A 23,243-nucleotide genomic window follows, 5' to 3' on the forward strand; every position below is an offset into this window, starting at 1 on the left:
AAGTAATATTCCATCGTGAAAATACTACTCAAGAGTTCCACTGTTTCAACATATGATGCTTCCCCTGTGGGTAGCAGAAAGTTTGAATTCAAATGGGTTTTTCTTTTTCCCCCCAAATACAAATAAATCAATTCATTCCTCCCTCAATTTCTCATGTTTTAAAATTGTCTCTGGATGATGAAAACACTCTTCTAGGTGTTCTCTAGGGAAATGTTTGAGGCTGCTTTTTATGGCAGAATTTAACTTATTTTTTAGTACCTGTATCACTATGGAAGCAAAAATTATTTAGGTTTTTATCACTTCATCAAATAACTTATAATTTTTGTACTTATTTAATGTTTATCTGTAAAACTCTAACAAAAGCTTTTAATGTAATAAAAATCTGCTGCCTGTTTTTTTTCTTCAGTAGTTAAACTTCAGAAAGTACTTTTATATATTCCCATGTCTCTACATCTAGCCTTTAATTTGCATTAAAAGATCACATGGCAAATATAGTAATTCTGCTCTATGTTTATTAGAGGCATGGAGGTTAGCACTTATGTGAAATAATCAGGATTTGCTTCTTAAATATTCTAGGAATGCAACAAGTCCCCTACATAATAGCTAAAGCAATTTTACTACTTAAACTTGCCTCAGTTCCCATCAATAAGAATGGAGCCCAAAAAGATTAAATTGCCAAACTGGAGTCTTGAATTTTGTGCCAGAGATTTTCAGATTTTAATGGAAAAGCAAATGAGAGTTAGAAATAGCCCGATACTGAAATGCTAGGGGGATTGGGAACTACTTAGATTTCTTTGTTGCCTGACATCACCCAGTATTATTCTTTATTTCCCTGAAACTGTATTTCCCTGGGAAATTTGATGGTGTCACTGTTTTTTCTTAATGAAGCTTCTCCAAATTTTTCTCCTCCTGTTCCAATTATATGCATTCATACATCCATTCACTGTCATGCATGTGACTTGACAGTAGAAACACTATCTCACAGCTCATCTTTATCTCTACAGAAATTTCTCTGAACAGTCTCTCACAAATTCTGTGAAACCAGCTCTTTACCACACATATGGAAGCCATAAAGCAACTGGAAATTTCCCTCTTCATAAATAACCAGTGGAGAGCTGTGAATGAGTTGCAGGGATTGGGAAGTTTGATGACACTGATAAACACCATTTTTTCTTCTTCTGACAGTGTAGATCTCCTTCCTGCCTTACTTTTGCTTCTTTACTGTCTTTCTTCCTACTTAAAATACTGTTTCAGTGGGAGACAGCAAACTGCCAGTTCCAGCTGGAGATTAGCCATAATCTCAGCGTATGTTCTCTCATCCACTGTCCGTCACTGAGAATTGTTCTTCTGAGAGTGTACCTGATGTTAAGGTTTTATCCACATGTATAAGAGGAAAATTTCAGAAGAAGCTAACCTGTTTATTACAAACAATGAGGTTATCCTGTGACAGAAAATTGAGAATAACAAACCAGTGGCATGTTCAGCTCAACTACAGTGAGTCAGATTGATATTCCAGATGAAAAACAGTTGATGTGACCACAACTGTCTTCTCTTGTGTGTGTGGAAAGAGAGAAATGAAGCAGAAGGACTTATGAAGGGCCGGATAATCCTTCACAATTCACTTTTCATTGTTCACAGTTGTTCACAATTCACAGTCTCATTGCTCTGTCCTTGTTTGTCAATACATTAGGTAATAACTTCTGGGGGATTGACCTACCATGACCAGCCTTGGCATAAAGAATGCTTTGTGTGTGCTGGGTGTAACACCCAGCTATCTGGACAAAGGTTTATTTCCAAAGACGAGTACCCGTACTGCATAGACTGTTTCAGCAGACTGTATGCCAAGAAGTGTGCTGCTTGCAAGAAACCTATTACAGGTGAGTCTCATCTTCTAGAAGGAGCCAGAAACTGATGTATCCTCTCAAAGCAGGCCTTTACTTTAGAAAACAGCATTAAAAGTCCCATCATAATGAAAGACTGAAGGAGTTAACTACTAGAGGAACACTCTCCCCATCACATGCAACATATCGTGCTAGGACCTACTGGTCATGCGTGTTCCCTAACTGCTAAGGAGTTGGTTTATGCGCCAAAAGGAGTTCCTCCATTGTTTTAGTGCCTTCTGCACCAAAATTCATCTTTAAGAATACAAAAAAGGCACTTTTGGCTCTTCTCAGGACAGTACACACAAGTCCCTCATCTCTGCAATTTCTTTAGCTTTGTTTTTAAATGCAAATGCAATCAAACTGGACATGAATTAACTGCCTGTTGGTAAATCACACTTGTCAAATTAGAAAGCTTGCCAAATGCAACAGAGCTCTATTCCATGCATCCTTGTGTACTTAGCTGATTTATAGTTGGACATACGTCACTAGTCTGTGATAGCTGAAGCTTTCGGGGAGCATTTGCTGGCGTTCTGCATCGTAATTCTGTTATGTGTGGACTCAGCTGTTGAAAAGTACCACCTGATTGTTACAGGTGCATGCTGTATATTTAAGTGGACAAAGGAAATGAAGAATATCCAATCAAATGGGCATGTTTTTACAAAAAAAAAAAAAAAAACAAAAAACAAACAAAAAAAACCACACCAAAAAAACCCAACCCAAAACAAAACCAAAACAAAGAACCAAACAACCAAACCAAAACCAACCAATAAAATAAAATCCTGAAAAAACTCCAAACCCCACAACTCCCTGATATTTTATTTCAGACACTTACGTTAGGAATCCCATGATCTAGTAATTTCCTACAGACTCCATTATGAAAAAACTTAGGTCTAAATAATTAAATTCACTCAATGTTGTAAGGAACTACATGTATCAACACATTGCAAATAATTTTCATGAGAGTTTGTTGGGAAGTTAGCAAATCTGAGTGGACATTCTGACAAACTCATTCTGTTCAGAGTTTGTAATGGGATATGAAAACAAGTTGTGGCTTTGCTTAAAATATTTCTTACTGTATTTAATTTTAAAGGTTTTTGTCAATTCAGCCAAGAAAGGATATTTCAGATTATGGATTTTTGTTGATTTGTTTGTTTGCTATATGAATGACAACCTGATCACACATCAGAAAACAACCTGTTTCGTTTCTGAACCATGTCCAGAAATACTGGCTTTACATCTTCTTTCTCGTAATCTCTTTCAGCTCTTGGAGGTGGCAAATTTATCTCATTTGAAGAGCACCAATGGCATGGGGAATGCTTTAAATGTGCAAAATGCTCTGTCTCGCTGGTGGGCCAGGGATTTCTCACTCGGCTGGACGATGTCCTTTGTCAGAGATGTGGCTCTGCTTCATAGTTCTGTGGAGAGCTGTACAGCTGCATTATTCTCACTCTGTAATGATGTACTTCTTTACTCTGCAGCAAGAAAACCATATAAAAGGTCTAACAGTTATTTAGTCATTGAAGTAACTTTCCACCAGCAGTTTAATTCTATCATAGTTTTCAACTGCTTCTAAAAAAATGTAAACAGCTGTATACTGTTTAAGAAATAATGCGGAAGAGGTTTGTATATATTTTAAAAATAACTACAGTATCTTTCTCCTTGTAACACACTGCACTCTGCTGTTAGAAGCTTAAAAATTTACATTTTGTTTCCTATGAACCAGGGAGGACTGTGAAAGCCTATATGGCATATGACTAATGATGAGGCGTTAGCACTGCTTCAGAGATGCAGACCTTGGTGTGGAAAGCTAAGCATGTGCATTTTTCTATTGGGTCATAACACTGATAAGAACAACTTGTAAATATCAGCTTTCTCCATACTTTGGGCAAAAAAGTTGTTGACAAAGCAGGCAGAAAGTGGGAGGAGGGGGTACTTTTTCACAGAGGGCCTCCAAGTCACAGAGGCCCATTCCAGGGCCAGATAAAGGGAAAAAAGGTCATTTTCCTCTCCTTACTGAGATTCCTCCTTACAAATATAGTCTTTAGTCATCCAAAAAACTGACAGGTCCTTTCACCATATTGGTTAACTGTACTTAATTTTTCAGGCATAGCTTCTTTACAATGTAAATAAACCCATACACTGAGATACTGTAAGAGATGATGATTGCCCCAGATTGGATAGTGCTGATCTACACTTTCCCATATCTAATATGCCTTAAGACTTTGTCTCTGTTGTCCTCACTAGACCTTGAAATACACACATGAAATATATATTTTTGCTAGTAGACAAAGAACCAACTTACACTTGTCCCTTTAACCTTGTACTTTTCCTCCCCTCAAAACTCATTTGCCAGCAATTAAAGCACTGTAAATGGCCTTACCATTTCCACCCCGCTAGGTCTTTGATGCACAGCCTGCCCCTTTTCTTGTAAGTGCCTGCTTGTCTATACCAGGGTACAAGCTCTTCAGAACCAATGCCCAACTCATTTTGCCATGTGCCACGTGCATTTGCTGATATTATGACAAGAATTGGTAACGTTGTCATTGCAAGCCAGGCAACCCTTCTTGTAGTACAAGGTGTTAGTTTCTAGGTACCGGGCTTTGAGGAGGTTATACCTGCTTGCTGAGCTTCAGCACTCAAGTGTGTATCATTAAAGGTCATCTAGAGCTGAGTTACAAGCATTTCTCTTCTTTCTTCTTCCATACTGTAAGTTACACTGGCCTAATTCATGTTACAGTGCCCGTACCAGGACATTGTGAATGGTGCAGTGATACTAAGAACGGCGGATTCTGCATTACTCAGCACTGTTTTAGTCCTCATCTCTCACGTCTTTCAGTCATATATTCTCCTTTAGATTCTGACCTTAAGTGCATAGAGTTAATGGGCTGACCTGAGTGGTGGGCTTTATCCAGACTGAAGACAGCCATTACTTAAGGTAGAAAAGTGAAAAAAAGAAAAAAAAAAAAAAAAAGAATATGTGTGCCTAGCTAAGCCAGAGCTGAACTGCAGTGGCATAAAATCAATATGGATAATGACTGACCAACAAGTACATAGCAGTCTGTTTTCCAGTCAATAAAATATTGATCTTTTCCTCTGCATGGTGTTCATTTTTGGTTTTCAGTTACTGCTTTCATGGCAGCTTTTATTGCGGTCTAGAGTTTGATTAGTTTATGCCTTTTCATTTTATCCCAGCTGCTTCTTTTTCTATTTTCACATTTCACATGGCTGATACAGGTTCTTGGTAAGACTTGCATTCCCATAAATAGAAATATGTTTCATTGCCTTAAATATATATGTATATACACATACACACATACAGCGGTTCACAGTTATGTATGATGTTCTAAAAATGTGCACAGAGTTATCAGAAATTAGCCCATTAGTAAATGTTAATTGTCTGAAATTTTTAAATGAAAATGATGAATCACTAGATTCAAGCTTGTCTGTGGGGTATAACTTTTGTTTGTGTTGTGTGAAATAACATTCAGCAAAGTGCAAGAATGTGGTTGGGCCCTTTATTCTGTCTTGTCTGAGCAATCTTCCAATTTAATTACAAACAGACACAAGAATTACCAGGCAGAGTCCTAAGACATGACAAAGTCACAGGTCAGACACACTGATCATGATAATCCCCATCTTTCAGCCTTAACATTTAGGAAAATGAAATTCCTCTCTGACTCATCAACTAATTATATTTTTAGAAATACCAACTGAATTATTTATTCCTCCTGCAGTAAATACACTACAATCAAATCTGAAACTGAGCATTTTCACTTCAAAATAATAATAAGAAATAAATGTGATTGCTATAAATACTTGGAATAAAAGTTATATTAGATATCAGGTTGACATTTCCTGGTGTCTGTCACTAGCAACCAATGCCTAAACAAAAATACAGTAATACTCTTGTGGTGGGTTGACCCTGCCTGGACGCCACCACCAAAGCTGCTCTATCACTCCCCTCCTCAGGTGGACAGGGGAGACAAAATATAATGAAAGGCTCGTGGGTCAAGATAAGGACAGGGGGATATCACTTACCAATTACTTTCATGGGCAAAACAGACTTATGTTGGGGAAAAATTAATTTAATTTACGACCAATCAAATCAGAGTAGGATAATAAGAAATAAAACAAAAATCTTAAAACCACCTTCCCCCCACCCCACCCCTTCTTCCCAGGCTTAACTTTACTTCCAAATCCTCTAACTCCTCCCCTGCAGTGGTGCAGGGGATGGGAATTGGGAATTATGGCAAATTCATCACACGTTGTTTCTGCTGCTCCTGCCTCCTCGAGGACAGGACTCCTCACATTCTTCCCCTGCTCCAGTGAGGTCTTCTCTCCCCAGGGGCCCACAGGTCCTGCCAGCAAACGTGCTCCAGTGTGGGCTTCCCATAGGTGACAGCCTCCTTCAGGCATCCACCTGCTCCGGCATGGGGTCCTCCACGGGCTGCAGGTGGGTTCCACCGTTAACCTCCATGGGCTGCAGGGACACAGCCTGCCTCACCATGGGCTTCATCACAGGCTGCAGGGCAGTCTCTTCTCCAGTGCCTGGAATACCTCCTCTCCCTCCTGCACTGGCCTTGGTGTCTGCAGGGTTGTTGCTCTCACATATTCTCACTCCTCTCTCCAGCTGCAGTTCTGCAGTGTTTTTTCCCCCCTTCTCAAATACACTATCCCACAGGTCCTACCACCATCACTGATGGGCTCAGCCTTGGCCAGCGGTGGGTCCATCTTGCAGCTGGCTGGCATTGTCTTTAGTGGACACAGGGGCAGCTTCTGGCAGCTTCTCACAGAAGCTGCCCCTGTAGCCCAGTCACTAGCAAAACCTTGCCATGCAGACCCGATACAACTCTGTACAGTTTGGGTCAGCTTTGCTTATGTAGATAAAATCTAACCTGAATAGGTACAGAGAAGGGCTGCAAGAAGGAACAGTATGTCTCTGGAGGACTGTAGACCATGGAGGGCTTTAGACAGCTACTGCAAGCCAAGAGGCTACATTTGGTTGAAGATCAAAGGCAAGTAAACTCCTCAGGACTGGAAACTGGAAATTAGAAGGATGCTGCTGCTGAGCAGTGAGGGTCCAGGAGAACCTCTCTCCAGAACCAAGAGGGGAACAGCTATGCAATCATTTTCACAGTGATGTTTGATCAGTGTGTTAAATGGTACACACAACGTGATTGCCTGGGATAGCAAAGCACTGTGCAAAATGAACCAGATAGTCAGCTTCAGTCTTTGATGCTAATATTTGATTTAATTCAGGATGATCAGGGTACAGACTCCAGTGCAATTCAATATTATTAAATAAACTTCAGAGGATGGAAGTTTGAAAAAAAAAATACTTTTAAGTCAAATTTTTTTAACATCGTGCTTTTCTTTAATATTGCACTATTTTATTTTTTAAAACATATCTAGATCTTCCTTGTGTATTAGCTGCCCAGCTCAAAGGTAATCACATTGCCTTTGTTATGGTCAAACCCAATTATCCTAAGGTGCAGTGATGTCTCCAATGCCTTGATCACATCTCTGCTGTATTCAGTTAGGACTGGAAGGAAGGATGCTATTTGGAACTAACTTCTGAAGATTGAAGTAGGTGCCCTATTACCTCCCTTAGTCCTTAAGGCTAAAGTTTTTCTTCGACTACTGCCTAATTGACGGAGAACTCCCAGAGATAAGATGCTTAAAATACAAAGACAAGCCCTACAGTATTGTTGCCAAGTAACCCTTCTCTACCCGTATTTCTGAATGTCACATTTTTCACTCTGAGACAAGTTCATATAGCGAGAGCAAGAGATCAGCCTTTTCCTGGACTACTACTTTTAAAATCCAGGTGTGTTTTCAGTATCAGGCAACACAGAGTGGTAATGCTGGAAACCAGGACCACTTCCCTGCATTTCACAGGCAGTGGCACATGCTCCAGACTTGACATATCTAGGATGAAACCTAGACATCCTTAATCCTCTCTCCTTGTCCCCTGGTTTTCCAGAAAGAAAATCTGTGAGTCTAGGCTGGGGAAGAGCTACGACATAGTCTGGCCATATCAGTGAAGTGGGCGTCACATCACGTAGGGGTTTTTTTCAGTATCTCAGCACATGCAAGTTCAACTGGTCCTTGTACCCGACCAGTGGATACCATCCCGGGCTTTCCTTCTGGTAAGAGTGGCTCAGTACAACCCCAGGAACACTAGGAGGGGAGTGGTGATGTTTTGAAAGGCCTTCTGGACCTGTGGTTTCAAACATTTCACAGGCCTCATCACAAGAGGGGAGGTACCTGTTCATACCCCACTGGGTTGGCCAGCAATTTCAGCACCTGGTAAAAGTTTTGGTGAACTTCACTTAGTTTAATAGAATAGATGTAAAGCAGTGTATTGTATTTTAGGAAGGCAAGTAAAAACACAGTGACTTTTATACAATGATATTGATAGCTGGAAGGAAGTATTATTAAATGACTGCCTAAGTGGAAACTGGGAGATTATTTCTCTAAACAAAAAAGTTTCAAGCAATTGAAATGTGACCAAGGCATTGGGATTCAAGCCTATAGCCAGAACAAACTTGTTTTCCAATCAAACGGGAATGCTACAACAAATCCTCTACATTTTTGTTAATAATATCTCAAAGAAAACATGTGTGTGTGTGTGTGTGCACACGCGTGTGCTTGTTCACCCCTGAATTGCCAACACATGAAATGACGGAGTCAAGGAAATCTGGCTACCTTAACCAAAGTACAAAACCTCTACCATGGTTATCGATTACTATTTCCAAACAGAAGTTTCGGTCCATCATACTCAGAAGCACCAGGTACAAGTACTTTGATATTAAAAGAGGACAGATAAGACCTTTGGAGGACAGATATGTGCACAGGGATGTAACACAGGGATGTTATCCAATCGCCAATACATGGCTGCAATGAAGGATCTAGAGATATCAGCTTTGGCCAGAATCATTAAATTATTCTTAGCATGTTAGAGAGAACATTTGTTCAATAGTGTCCATTTAAAAATTTCTGTAGACTTTCATCCTGCATTTTTCATCCAAGTCCTTACTGGGGCTCCTTGAAGATGAGGCCAGACAGGAGCATCTCTACAGAGCAGTCACCCAGACATGCACAATAGGTAACAAATACAGCCCATAAGAAGTTGGATTTGCTCAGTGAAAACTAATTCAATGCCAGAACAACCATTTTACAGAATTACATCCAAGCTAATAAACCTTATCTCTGTCTTGGATATAATTCAGTATCTGGTTTTATCAACTTGCAGCAACATCTGCTGTACATTTTTGACTGTCCTCTCCAGTATGATATTTGAGACTGTATGGGTTCATCTGATTCACTGAAGATTTTTGTTACCACTGACTGAATTACTAGATTACTGCATATAAGAAGCTGTGCTACATCTCTGAAAACCAGGAGTCACAAGTCCCTTTCATGCATAGTTTTTGTGAAGCTTTGAGAAAAATCGCATTAAAAAAACAAAGAAACACTCAGCTCCTGCCTGTAGCCTGGGCACAGATACAAAGATGACCACCAAAATATTCAGACAAGAGTACTTACAGAGCAAGCAAAGGAGCATGGCCTCAGACGTTTGAGGAACTGAGTCAACAGAAAACTACCTAGCAAACTCAAAAAACAATTAAGCAAGTTTTTTGGTTTGGGGGGGGGGGGGGGGTGTTGGTTGTTTTTTTGGTTTGGTTTTTTTTTTTTTGCATTCAGATGTTCTACTCCAGTATCTCAGTGTTCTCTCAAATCACTTGTTAGCTCTCTCCCAACACCTCATGTGTAATCATCCCCAGGTGCATTCCCATAACTTCCACTTGTGACCAGGAGGAGAGCAGTTCACTGTGAAAGGACCTCAGTCTGGCACAGTGGCCCAGCCTCAGAAATTTCCTGAGTGATGTTAAAGAAAAGATTAGCTCAGCTGGAGGTAGCAATATCCAAACAGCCTTAGATAGTTGCTCACATCGGAACCCCAGTGCTCAACCTAGAGTAATTTTATAGCAAAGACATACCTCAAGTAGCCATATGCACATTGTTCCTGGATTAAGATTCTCATCTGACCATCTCTGTCTTCACCTTAGACTTTTGCTTTTGCTAGACTAATCAAATATGTAAATTAAAAAAAAAAATCTTTCCATCCAAGCACAGCTTTCATGGATTATAAAAAAAAATATGGTGCAAAATAATGTAAACAGTTTACCCAGTTCTGCTGGATTACATTTTTTGTTGTTCTTGTTTCCCAAAGGAAAAAGAAAATGGATGACTTATTTCTTGAGAACAAGCTCTTCACTTATAAAAAAAGCAAATCAAGCCCTTAGTCAAACATTTTCATTGGAAGGACAGCAATCTGAGTAGAAATTTCTGGCTATGAAAGCAGATGGATGTAAAACGCTGCTAATATGAGGAACAGGACTTACCTCAAGCAATAGAAAAATTGATAACAAATCTGTAACAGAAAGGGTAGCCTCACATGTACTTTGTGAGCCTGTGACAAAGGACCAGGCTCAGGACAGCAAAATCCTGTTGGGCGCCAGCCTGTTCTCATACAGTCTTGGAGAAGTGACAAGTTGGGTGACCCTAACATCACCTTCCAATTTTTTTAAACATTTGGATTTCTTTAACCTTTAACTCTTGAATTTCCTGGCTTTCTCGCAATAGCCATCTTATTCCTTGTTAGTTTGATTCTTTCTTAATTGCTACAAAAACCTTATTGTAATCTTAACTCTTAGCCAACTAAAAATTAAACCCACCCTGACTGATTTTTTGGGGAGGACAATGTCTGTTATCGGTTTCCAAGATCTTCAATTTAAAGCGTGTCTTCACTTGCCTACAAGACACTGTCAAAGTTAAATGCTTTGAACCAAGCTCTGTGCCAAACTTTCTCAGGCCAGTTCCTGCTTTCCTCTTCCCATTTTTCCTTTTCATCCCCAAAAGGTTTCAGTCAAAACCATTTAAGATTTCACAAAATGAAAAGCAGGAAAAAATAGAAAGTTTGCCCTATAGTAAAGAATCCTGAAACTTTTCTTTGAGGACTTCAGGTGCTTCGCTTGATTTTGGCTCAGGAGCATAATTGGCAAAAAAAAGAAAACTTTTTTTTAATGTAGATGTCTCCTGCCATCCCTACAAAAATCCACTTGTCCCAATTACATCTCTTCTGCATTAGGAATGGCAGACACATTTCCCACAGGCCAAATGTGTGGTCCAGATGCTACATGCTCAGTGACAACCACTTGTAAGCATTTTAGGTTGGGTACATGTTTCAGTTCCTCAGCTGTAAAATAGAGATAACTCCCCATCTTGGAGGAATCAAGGTAGACAGTCGTGAAAATGGATCCATCTAAAGCATTGTCATAGCAGACGGCTGGTCACTTAATCTGATGAGGCCAAGCTCTGAGTAAAGCTCCCAGCTCTGTCCTCAGAACAGCTTTCAGCATGGAGCCACATAGCAAGTGGTGCTAAGAGTCCCAAATGCAGGACGGTGCTCGCTGTGAGAGCATGATTCACTCTGCATGGATGATGGGGAATGGGTTCCCTAGGAAAATAATTATTATGGGCTGTTTTGCTTAAAGCCTGTACTGTGCAGGAGAGGTAAGGGCGCTGCAGAGGAAGCTCTAATTCCGATGTTTCCTCACCAGGATCAGAAACAAGCTCTGAAAAGTCTAACCCAAATTAGCCAGCATTAGTCACTTTTATTTTTGTTTAGTATTTTTGGCAACCCACCAAAACCCACAAGGCTTTTCAAAACAGGGCTTTAGTGGGATTTCTGCCCTCCGCCCATGCCAGGGAGGGAGCAAAGGCCTGGCCATGGTGCCCAGGCACCCTTTCCCACCAGCCCCCAGCAGACAGCACAGCAGGGTGGCCTCCTGGCCTATGGCCGCTCCAACACAAACCTGACACCAGCCACAAAACTTCAGAAACCCTTACAATTATATGAATCCAATCAAGTTTCCCTTGTTTCTGAGGCAGAGATGTGCCCCGTGGACTCAGACTTCCTGCACACCAAGTTGCTGCCTTAGAAACACAGTGATGCTTGTCTTCTGGATTTATTAAGGCTGATCTGCCTCTCCTGTTGATGTGCTGCTGTCAGGCACAGACATGGGAGGTGCACTGGACCCAGCTTCCTCTCTCCCCTTAAGCAGCCCCCACTGATTTCCACAGAGCTGTTTCTGGAAGACAAAGATTCCCCATCACGAAGCAAACCGCAGGGCTGTTGACTGTAGAGAGGAGACTCAGTCAGAACATAAGGCTGTGATACTGCTCTTTATGGGCATCTAATTGGTTCTCATTACTGAAATTAAAGTCACTGTGTGTGATGAAAAGCAATGGCCAAAGGTGAAAATTCAGCTGCAGCTACAGTCTGATAGTTAAATAAGAATAACTCAGACCTGCCAGAACTGTTAAAGAGGAATTTAAACTTAACAGGATTCCTGCCTTGCTTCCCTTTTGCCTGGAGGCTTAGGTACTCTGCTGCATTCCTGGTACAAAAACAACTGATGTTGTTTCATAGCGAGAGGGAAGCAAGGTCACATCCTCCCCGTTCCACCTTTCACACTTACTGGCTCACAGTGGGAGCATTCAGCAAGCTGGGATTTGCACTCTACCAAACTGAGAACTCGCACCAAGGGAAGGTTGCTGGAAGGCACCTTACTGTCTTACACCTCCTTTTTACTGCCTAAAACAAGAACATATCATCTAGCAGAACGTCACATGCTCTCCTTTGAAGTAGGATATCCAACAGACCGTTAGTGCAATAGTAAAGACTGATAAATAGCCTGCCATCTGCAATGGATGTGATGAAACAACATACCCTGGACACCAACAATTGTTTCCAGCCACCTTATCTAGGTTTACAAAGTCTCTGTTGCGCTACCTAAATTGCAAGAACCTCACTCTCTCAAGGAACCACAATAGGCTTCCTTTTAGGAGGCACAGAGAGGTGGCGTGAACAAAAATCAGGATTCACAGCAGCTGTTGAACTGAGCGGTGGAGTGTCTTAATTATCCAAAATTAAATATTGCTGGGAAAGTTATAGGCTAAGTCACACCACTCACTTCCAATTCAACAAGGGCAGGAAAGCAAGACACGTCTTCCTCTGGGATTCAAAGCCATGAAAGCTCTACCAAGATACTTAAGTGCTCTACCAAGTACTTCAAGCAAAGTCTTGATAGAAGGACATTTGTGCATTACCACTCTTCTAGATGTGAGAGCTCATCAGTGAGCATGGTTATCAGGAATGCGAAAAACATCAGCTCTCTTCTTTATCTAGTTTGGATTCAGGATTTAAACTTTCTCAAGAAAGTGTCCTGTTCTGAGCACTGGTTATTTGTGCATTTTGGAATCAATAAAAGTGCCACATTTCTTGCTGAAGAAATTTTCATATCACATAGTATAATTAAATTGTCATTGTTTTAAATGTGTGAGAAAACCTCTATCATACACAGTCATGTTACTCAGCTAGGAAATCTCAAATGTCCATTTCCAGCTGCAGCAGATGACAACAGTCACTATGTGACTGTATCAGCCAGCCCCGGGAGTCAGACACAGGTTTGTTGGGATGCAGCTTTTCCCAAGGAAAGGCTGTTTCTGCAGACATTCATATAATAGGGCAAGGGCACTGTTAGCTTCTCTCCTCTCAGGACTGCACTGTGGACACCACGGTACAGATTCAGCTGAGAGATCCCCTCCAAAAACAACACAGAAACAGTTTCAGCATGGTGGTACGCAGTCAGGGTCATTAATCGGTTATATTTGCTGAAGTATTCTGAGCAATTCACTTTATTTTCTCAGAACAGTAAACATGGGAAGCAAGAAATTTAGCTCGTTCATAGCTATTACCAATAACATCATGATTTCAAACACTGGTCCTGGTGGGAACCCCCTCTTTCCTGAGGAGCAGTAGAGAAGTGGGTTTGCAGAGATGCTGAGCTCATAGTGCACCATGTTCACATAGGTGCTCTGGAGGTGGAAATTCATACATTTTATCAGGCAACTGGGAAACCTTTCAAACATATCTGCTTTCTGCTTCTCATTCTGTGTGGCCAGATGGGAATTTTAAAATTACATAGAACCGAAGCAGTCAAGAATAACTCTCAATCAGTCTGTTCTGGGAGGAACTGCTGGGTTAAGGAGGATTACTTTTACTCTGTTGTATGATTGGATAAATTAGAAATAGATTGTCCTTAACAATATCTCTGGTGGGTGCTAAGGTGTATATAATTAGTAACAGCTGGATGATAGCATCCCAAATAAAAAGGTATGGTGTAAGCAATGAAACAAGAGTGTATTAATGGAAGAATAAACCCAGTAATAACTAAGAGAATGAGACAGAAAATAAATAGGTCTGTTGTAGCTAGCTCCAGCTTTATTTATTAGAATAATTCCTGTAAGTACAAAACCAAAAGCATATGCGTAATTCCTCTGAATATCAAATATTAAACAGGTAGACCATGTTCTAAGAGTGACAAGCATAACAACAGAGAAATGAAAGAGAGCAAATGAAAATTTGAAAACTAACAGTAACACATCAATCAGTATTAACACCAAAACTTCCTTATATTAAAGCAATGTACAGTTTAGTTGTGGAAAGATGATGTTAAATCTAAAGACTTGCCACATGAATCAGTCAGGTTTTAAAAGGAGTACTCTTTGGCCAAAAAAAAAAAAAAAGGGAATAAATATCTAAAAGGAAAAGTCCTTTATTCTATATAGCTATCCTACATTTCATTTTATTGTCTATTGTATTGTCACAACAGTTCCTGGGTGACAAGTTGATGCAATAAAGTGCTGTAACAATTTAAAATGTATTTTTCCCTCTAAATCATTGGTGTGTTTTCAGCATTCTTAGCATTTGCACCACTTTGGCCACATATAGTAGAGTTTGTGTAGAAGCCTGTCATTGTAATCCAGGCTAGCTAAGATTATTTTTTGAAGATTATTTATTGAAAAGCAAGTCCTGTGCCCAGCAGACATAGTACAAAATTTTCAAGAGGCTTTGGCTACCCTACCTTATGGCCACACTGACAGTTACAAACTCTGTCCTCAGTGACATGGAAAAAATCAGGAGAGTTGGTTTTGCACCCACACAATTTAGACGAACTAGTTTCTTTGTTCGTGTACAGAAGGTATCGGTCAGACAGCAATAAGCCTGTCTTACCCCACTGCACACAAGTATGGGTCATCAGGATGCAAGCAGCTTGTACAGCTTCTCTGCACTTACACAGCACACAAAGGAGTGTGAAAGTTAGCTGGACAGCTAAGCGAGACTACTTTTAATCCACCAGGTCACAATCCATCCTCTACTGTGTCCAGATGAGTCTTTGATAATTCATCTGTCACTGAAGTTACAGGTGTAGCCTGACACACTGTGCTCCAGCCACACGAGGTGGCTCAGAGGTGAGCGCACCCATCTCGACCTGGTCGTGGAAAGCTCACAGCACAGCCCCCCACTGTCCTGCATAACAAGCCGGTGCTGAACAAGCTTTCCAGAGTGCATTCTCCAGTCAACTCAAAAACCTCTTTTGTCAGGTCATGGAAAAGAGGTGGCGGTTCTGACAGGTTTAATGGAAAACCAGAGCAAGTGGCTTTTACGCTCTTCACATCAGCCTTCAGGAATGACCAGAAACTCACCTTTCAGCATGAAGAAGCAGAAATTCAGGTCATTCGCCATTATGCCTTAAAAATTCAGAACTCACTAAAGAAAGTTGTTCAAAGGATGATGTATTCAAGTTGGTTAAACATCACCTGCAGTGCAGTACTTTTCTTTGCTGTCACAGGAATCTGCCATTCATGTGTCAGTCAGGTCAGCTATGGTACCTCTCACAAAGGGCTCTTCATAGAGCCCATCATTTGCATCCAGACAACTGCAGCTAAGTCTCATCATTCATTTTGCCACAAAATGTGTGTCACTGCCTCAGAAACAACAAGTATTTAATGTGACACACTTTTGCGGTTTTTACATTTCTGGGGTTGAAAGTATTCTCTCTTGAAACAGAATTGCTTAGTGTTGCCACATGTTACTTGACAGACAGCCTGGCAGAAAAAAGTCCATCACCCCAAGACCACCTATAATCTCAGGACATTGCCAGTTACCTGAAGGTTTACTGCATGACATTGTGTGAAGGAGAAAAACTACAATATTTTTCTCATTTCCCTACCAATTGTCACTCTAGCCAGTAATTCTTCATAGGTAGCAATAGTACCTGGTAAGTAACCTTCACTATCTTTAATGCCAAAATCAAATATAAAATCACCCTGAGCCAGGAGCTGCTGCTTTGCATGGAGGTAAGGTCCCACTAATATTGACTAGGAGTACATCTCCTCTTTGAGACTCGTCTTACTGACAGACTGTCAGCACACCTAAGCTCTGCTTGGGAAGGAAAAAATACAGTTTGGAGCTGTCCTCAAAAGCTGAGGGCTTGTGTCCAAGTCACAAGAACTACTCAAGGTCAAGGGAACTTCTACATTAGGCCTGCCAGCACTGGCCTGGGCTTGTTTTTGAAGATCATCAGCAGCTGATGCTCTTCAATCAATTTAACATCCGGGATGGGAGAGAGAATGCTTTGTTAGAACCATCGTAAGAGGGAAGATGGAGGCTTTTCTGACAATGATGCATTTAGAATTGGAGTTATATTCATGAATACAATTCTTTAACTGGGATTTTCCTTTTTACATACCTGAGACATTAGGTGTTTATTTTTTAAATCCTGAAGCACAAGTCTTTATGGAATAATATTTGGCGGTTTTTCAGTACAGCATTTAACAGTATTTTGGAAACATTAACCACATTTTAAAGGCACAGAATAGCAGCTAAATAAATTGATTGGCATATTTATAGTCATGGGCAGTTGGGAAGAGGGAGGAGATGGGCACATAGCTTTGTGGTGAAACAGAAGTCTCACCTTCATAAAAAACTTACCAAGCAACATAAACAAAACCAAACCCTTTAGAAGTACAGGGGGAATAAGAAAAAACACAAAAATACAGTTCTCAACCATGTAGACACATCTTGAGACACTAGAACTAGTATTGCTTAACTTTGCTAATGGCCCAAGTAGCAGGAGATAATGTACCCCTAGCAAGCTGTGGATCACACCGAATTGTAGGGAGTAGTTCATATGCCAGGTTGCTGAGTTGCCATTCAGAGAGCCTATATGGGCTGGAGAAATGGGCCAACAGGACACTCGAGAGCACAATGGGAAATGCAGAACAGGCCAGAGCAACCCCAGGCATCAGTAGAAGCTGGAGTCCCAATTTTGGCCTTGTAGAAAAAGACCTGGGGGTCCTGGTGGACAACCAGCTGAACATGAGCCAGCAATACATCCTTGCAGGGAAGGAGGCCAAGCACATCTTGGCCTGCATTAGGAAGACTGTTACTAACAGGTCAAGGAATGTGATTGATGTTTGCCCTCTCTTCAGCACTAGTGATACTGCATCCAGAGTCCTGTGTCCAGTTTTGGGCTTCCCAGTACAAGAGAGACCTTGCTAAACTGGAGAGACTACAGCAGGCAGAGGACCAGCAAGTCAGGGTCTGGAGCACTTGTCCTGTGAGCAGAGGCTGGGGGAGCTGGGCTTGTCCAGCCTGGCAAAGAGACAGCCAGGAGATCTCACTGCTGTCTACAACCACTTAAAGGGAGGGTGTGCAGGAGACTGAGCCAGACTCCTCTCAGAGTGCAGAGTGACAGGATCAGAGGCAGTGAACATGTTGCAATGAGGAAAACTCAGAGTCCACACAGGAATTCTGTTTGTTTGTTTACTGTGAGTGCGTTCAGACTCCAGCACAGGCTTCAGCTGAGAGGTTGTGGAGCCTCCATCCCTGGAGGTGCTCAGCTCAACTGGGCATGGCCCTGAGCAACTCGATCGACCTGGCCCCACTTTGAGCAGGGTGTTGGACTGGACAACTTCAGAGAGCCTGTCCAACCAGCACAGTCTCTGTATCTGTTAGCAATCTACGATCCTCACAGCACCCCTTTGAAGTGTGAAGGTTTGATGTATGTGTATGTCACACCACAGAGGATGAGGGAAGCCACATGAAACACAATGGTGATGTATATGGTATCAACACTGTTTCATGGTTGTTCTGAAGCAGTCACAAACATGCAAATAATTAATTCTAAGTCCAGAAAAGTGTACATTCTAGAAGTAGCAACTGCAAAGGACTTCAAGGCCTCCTGATGAAACATGCCTCCAAGAGGGGAAAAAAAAGAAAAAAGAAAAAAAGATTATACAACATGGTAACAGGTGGCGTACCCCAACTCAAATAACTGAAAAGGTTCAGATTTCTTCTACCCAATGATAACACTGTTATATTCTTCTAGATAATATTCATGACACTACTGTAATTAGTCTTTACTCCTAACCTCTCAACTCCAGTCATTTAAAAAGTTTTAAATTACAGCCAGTTATTAAACTTCCCAAATTTGACACAGTTACGATACATTATTTTCTAAAAAGTCCATACTTTATAACAACCGGCTAAGGTGCATTCAACAAGCTGCACTAGACCAAAGAGAACTCTGCTGGAAGACTTTCCCATTCACCATATACTTGGAGCACAAATTACTCTGTAGAAGCTCTTCTTGCCTGCCTAAAAAGAGTACAAAAGGCAAAATCCCATTTAATATAAAAATGTTGTATGGAAGTTATAATGCTGTACAAAACTTGTGAGGATTTGGGCGAGTTTATTGCTTTACTCTTGGGTATTACACTACTGTGCAGCACAACTATTCAGCTGATAGTCTAGAAGTGCCAGCAGTGCTCGCAATGATATATTTGTCCATATGTAACTGTAAATCATGCCCACAGCAAAACCAACCACTTTCATAAACATGATTTATTTTCCTTCAAAATTATGATATTGCTAACATATTCCAACCTGTTGTAAGAGCTTTTTTTTTTTTTTTTTCCTAACCCTGCTCCTCAGAGGAATATATTCTAAAAGGTATTGTGGGGAGGGGGGTAAGGGAAGTATTCATCTTTTCTAAGCAGAATCTTTAAGCAATTCAAGGGGTGGGGGGTAGATTTTCATGGCTGGCACTGCATTGAATGCAGTTAACAACCCTGAAATAAACAAAAACAGGAGTCATCCTGCAATTCATCAGCTATGAAATAACTCAGTAGTGCACAGAAAGCAGTTTGTGACCCTGGCCAACCTCTACCCACACTCACTATGGCATTGAGGAGACCTTTGTACAATGAGATAGCACTCCTACATCTGTGTGGTGGAATGAGAGATTCCTGCTGCTCTGCAGAGCTGTGCCTTGCTTCATTTGGCTGAGAGGATGAGGCTCCAGGTCTGGAAGGGGCCCACATCAGAACATGAGTGTAGTCACTAGAAAGGAAGACACTCAAAACAGCATGAAAAAACTTCAACTCCTTCCCTCTACAAAAAGGAAAAAAATTATGGTATCACATAATGGAACAAATAGGCTAAGGGAGAAAGGACAGAAGAAAATGTTTCAGAAATAAGAATGGGATAGAGACCTGCAACTCAAGCCCAAAAAGTCAATTGAAAAACAGACTTCCTAAGTATAAACCAAATAATCATTTCATGTAATTATCTCATTCTTTCAAAAAGAAAAGAAAAAAACGCACAAAACTCATCCCTACTTCCTATCAACACTCCCTCAAATCCATCCAAAAGGAGAAAATATATTAAGCTCCTTCCAACAGCAGAGTTTGCCATGGTAGAGAAGAGCAGGGCAGAGCAGAGCCCACTCCCAACAGCAGCAGTCAGTGATGCTCAGCTACATCCACATCTGTAGATGGCTTTCCAGGGGATGCTAGTGAACAACAGCATCAACAGCTCCTTCAAGATTTTTCTTTTCCTCCTCCCCCTCCTCCTACCACAGAAGTCTGCTTTTTCTTTCTCTTTTCTGAAAAGTGACAATAGCCACATCAGTAGTAAAACCATTCAAATACAAAGGACTTAACATTCTCAAAATGGGCAGCACAAAGTGGTCAGAGCTTAGATTGCTTCATCCCAGAGTTTGTATAATCTTAATTGGTATTGAAACTCAAAAATATCTCTTAGATTAGATGTCCAGTTAAGCTCTTCTCCATTTCAGGATTTACCAAATATTAGATGAAAGGGAATGGGAGAATTACTTTACTCCTTTTGGTCAGCCAGATCAAGCCAAACACTCTGTCATAACACTGATAGTGGCAGTACACCATTAATCTAGCCCTTGAGAAGTTTAAAAACTTGTTTGTAAATTTTTTACATAAAAATAAATGAGGGCTACTCTCTATGTTCCTAAAAAGCAAGTACAAAAACTAGGATTATTTTCTGTAAAGAGTATTCATCCAAACAACAACAAGAATTAATCGAAGTAATTTTAATACACTAGTAATATTTATTTTCATTTCAAAATAGGCGGAAAACATTTTATTTGCTTTTCATTTGTTCCAGACTACAACAAACATTTTTAAGCAGAAGTTCTATGTGAAAGCATTGACATGTGAGGGTTTGGGTTTGAAGATATTATTGCACCTCCATTTGAATGTCTCTCTTTCTGCTTGTGGTTACCAAAGCTAAACTGAAAGCATCATTGACAGGGTAGAGAGATTTGTTCTAAAAGATCATCCTGTGATCCAGGAGCACCAGTGGTTTTGCTGGAAGAAGCACCAACACTAATCGCAGCCACCTTCTACTCAGACAGCAATGTTCTCCAGAACATTCCTGTTATGTCCTCTGCTGTGTCCCAAACTCACATTACCATAGGAAAGCTTTGAGACATCAGTGAATGTCACTCAACATTCTGCTTACAGACAGGATTAATCATTTCCTCCAATAGCTCATTCCAGATACATCTGAGGCAGCAGCCTCCCACTATAGACAGTTAATTAGGTCAGCTTGGGACTAATTCTTCCACGGTAATTTCACTGAGAAAGACAGAAATACATGACCCTCGACAAGCCGTGTACAAAGTCCAGGTTTTGAGAAATGGCTTCTGTGTGGTCAGCAGCTGTGCTGTTTTCCGCCAGACAGCCTGACACTGACCCAGATTAATCACCGTACATATGCTTTTGGTCATATACAACAAGTGTGAACATGCTAGCAACTGTCTTATGACCACCTTTTATACATGGTATTAGACCTCACAGGCTGATGCATTACTTTCCCATATTTTTTAAAACCTTTTGCTCCTATATATGTTTGTGAAACTTGTCAGGTGCCATTCAGTTCAGACATACATTTAAACTCACAGGGTTAAATATACTAGTATACCTCTAACCTCTAAACCAGACCATGAAAACTGCCCCTGCGCTGAAGTTAATCTAGATCCTGTCTCCAAAATACTTGCATGAATACATACATATGCATGTGCAACGTAGAGTTACTGCGCCTTCAAGAGCTGCTGCTGCAAAGCTAACTCAACCAACATCACCTAAACCCACAGTTGCATCTTTTGGTAATAAAAATTTCCTTAACACCATTGACAAAGCTGAAGCTATGCCATTTGGTTCCCATGTTTAAACTTTTCTGGTTTATTTCTACTGATATATGAGGGTTAGCCTTGTCTTTTCTTGTACTCGTCTGTACAGTGAAAAGCTTACCCTGAATGGGACCTCAAGCTTGTATTCCAACATACTTAGAACAACCTTTCAGACAGTGATTGTGCAAAGCAATGTAACTTTCTGGATTTATTTGATCTGTATCTTTGAAGCAAACAGTTAAACTGCCTGTCTCAGAAAGAAAATAAAGCACTTGAACTCTTGCCTTGGTCCTAATTTAGAGTTCTGTTTGCATGTTTGTTTTAGCATCTTCTGGGAACATTCTGTCTCCTCAAGAGCTATTCTACCAACACAGAAACACAATTTTATTGAGGTTTTTTTCACAAGCTTTGTAAACTTAATTGTCTCTTAAATATGCAAAATGGAAGGATATAAATTATGCTTGGCATTATAAACACATATGGCCATAAATAGAGAATTTCAGCAACTGTTGTGCTGCCACTATATGCAAATACAGTATTTGGCTGCTAAATGGAATGTCAGCTAGAGATTTTTTTAGAAAAGCTGAAGGAAGTCCAGTTTCCACCTCCCTAATCAGTTTCTCCAAACCACCTAAATACCAGTGAGACATAATAACTAAATGAAAGATCACATTTTTATGGACTTCTCACTTCTCTATATTTGAGTGTTAAACACACCTCATTGAACATAATGGTATTTCATCTTCTTAAATTACTGCTATGGAAAAGCAAAGGGAGGAATTCTTTAGGATTTGATAGTCTGATCAGTAGGCAGAGAGTCAGCTTAAAGCAAGTTCAGTGAGCTGTAGCATTACAGTCATATCGGAGTATTTTATAGCATGCAAGAAGTTTGCTATGGTCACAGCAAATGTCTACCAGAACTGGAAGCATTGTTCTGCATACATTAACTTGTTTGTCACATTGCAGAATCACATAAAACCTCACTGTAGGGTGACTCAGTTGCACAAACACATGGGAGAAAACAATTCATTACCAAAGTCTTAAACTGCAGTCAAGAGGCTGCTTGTGAAAACCAAAATGGGATGGAAGTACAGTAGGATTGACTGAAGAACAGGGCAAGCTGCAAAGTAAATCCATTCTGGACCACTGCAGCATATTTGATTTGGATGTTCTCAGATGTCATCCTCAGGGTAATGTCAGTGATTGCCAGTCTGTCAATATGAGACATTTGCTTTGCAGCTATGCCAGCCTCAGAGGCCGTTCTTCTATACCAGCCCCATACGTCAATACCGTATTTACAGTACCGCACCAGAGCTGACATAGTTGTAACCACTTGTTTTCTCATTGCTGAACAGCACCTACTAGTCTTTTGATTCTAATGCTAATTATGGAGTAATAAAGAAAAGAAGAAGAAGGAGAAAGCAGTTTATCTATTTCCTTTCTGTTGTGCTGGAGGAATTGGCTGAAACAAGCTCAGCACACAATGTCTTCCTTTAGGTGACAAATACAGAATACCCGTGTGCAAGATAATGGTAAATTGGGATGGGACAGAAAGTTGGAGTATTTCACAGGTGACAAATTGCCTTTGCAACAAAGCACAGCTGGCTTTCAGCCAGTGATACTCCATCTTATTCCAAGCTCTGCAACATCAGAAACCTGATCAGGTACCGCGTAAGGAGAACCATATGACAGCTTTCCATGCTGGGGATGGCAGCAGCAATGTGTATGCATGCAAAAAGCAAGTTCAAGTTTCAGCTGCCATTGTGAGTGTTGGAGGATGAGAGCAAGGGGAGGTTTGCAATGTAAACAGCACTTTCAAACAAAGTCATTGAGATCTAAAGGTAGTAAAAATATGTGGAGCAGAAGGATCAAGACTTTAGCACCCCAGAATACAATGCATTCTAGGGCTGCATGAATAACGACAACCAAAAAAACC

At 40.7% G+C, this 23,243-nt stretch overlaps 1 protein-coding gene across 1 annotated transcript in view; it reads left to right on the top strand.

Moving 5' to 3' along the window:
- The window catches only part of FHL5 (four and a half LIM domains 5), a 31,702-nt gene extending 26,723 nt beyond the window's left edge, over nucleotides 1-4,979 (top strand). Inside the window, exons 5-6 of the mRNA XM_027785980.2 lie at nucleotides 1,691-1,877; nucleotides 3,145-4,979. Coding sequence (XP_027641781.1) covers nucleotides 1,691-1,877; nucleotides 3,145-3,296 — 339 coding nt within the window. The 3' untranslated portion in view covers nucleotides 3,297-4,979. The remainder of the gene's footprint in view (nucleotides 1-1,690; nucleotides 1,878-3,144) is intronic.
- Nucleotides 4,980-23,243: the final 18,264 nt, after the last annotated feature.

The sequence above is a fragment of the Falco peregrinus genome, chromosome 7 (genome assembly GCF_023634155.1).
Source record: "Falco peregrinus isolate bFalPer1 chromosome 7, bFalPer1.pri, whole genome shotgun sequence".
NCBI classification, from domain to species: Eukaryota; Metazoa; Chordata; class Aves; order Falconiformes; family Falconidae; genus Falco; species Falco peregrinus.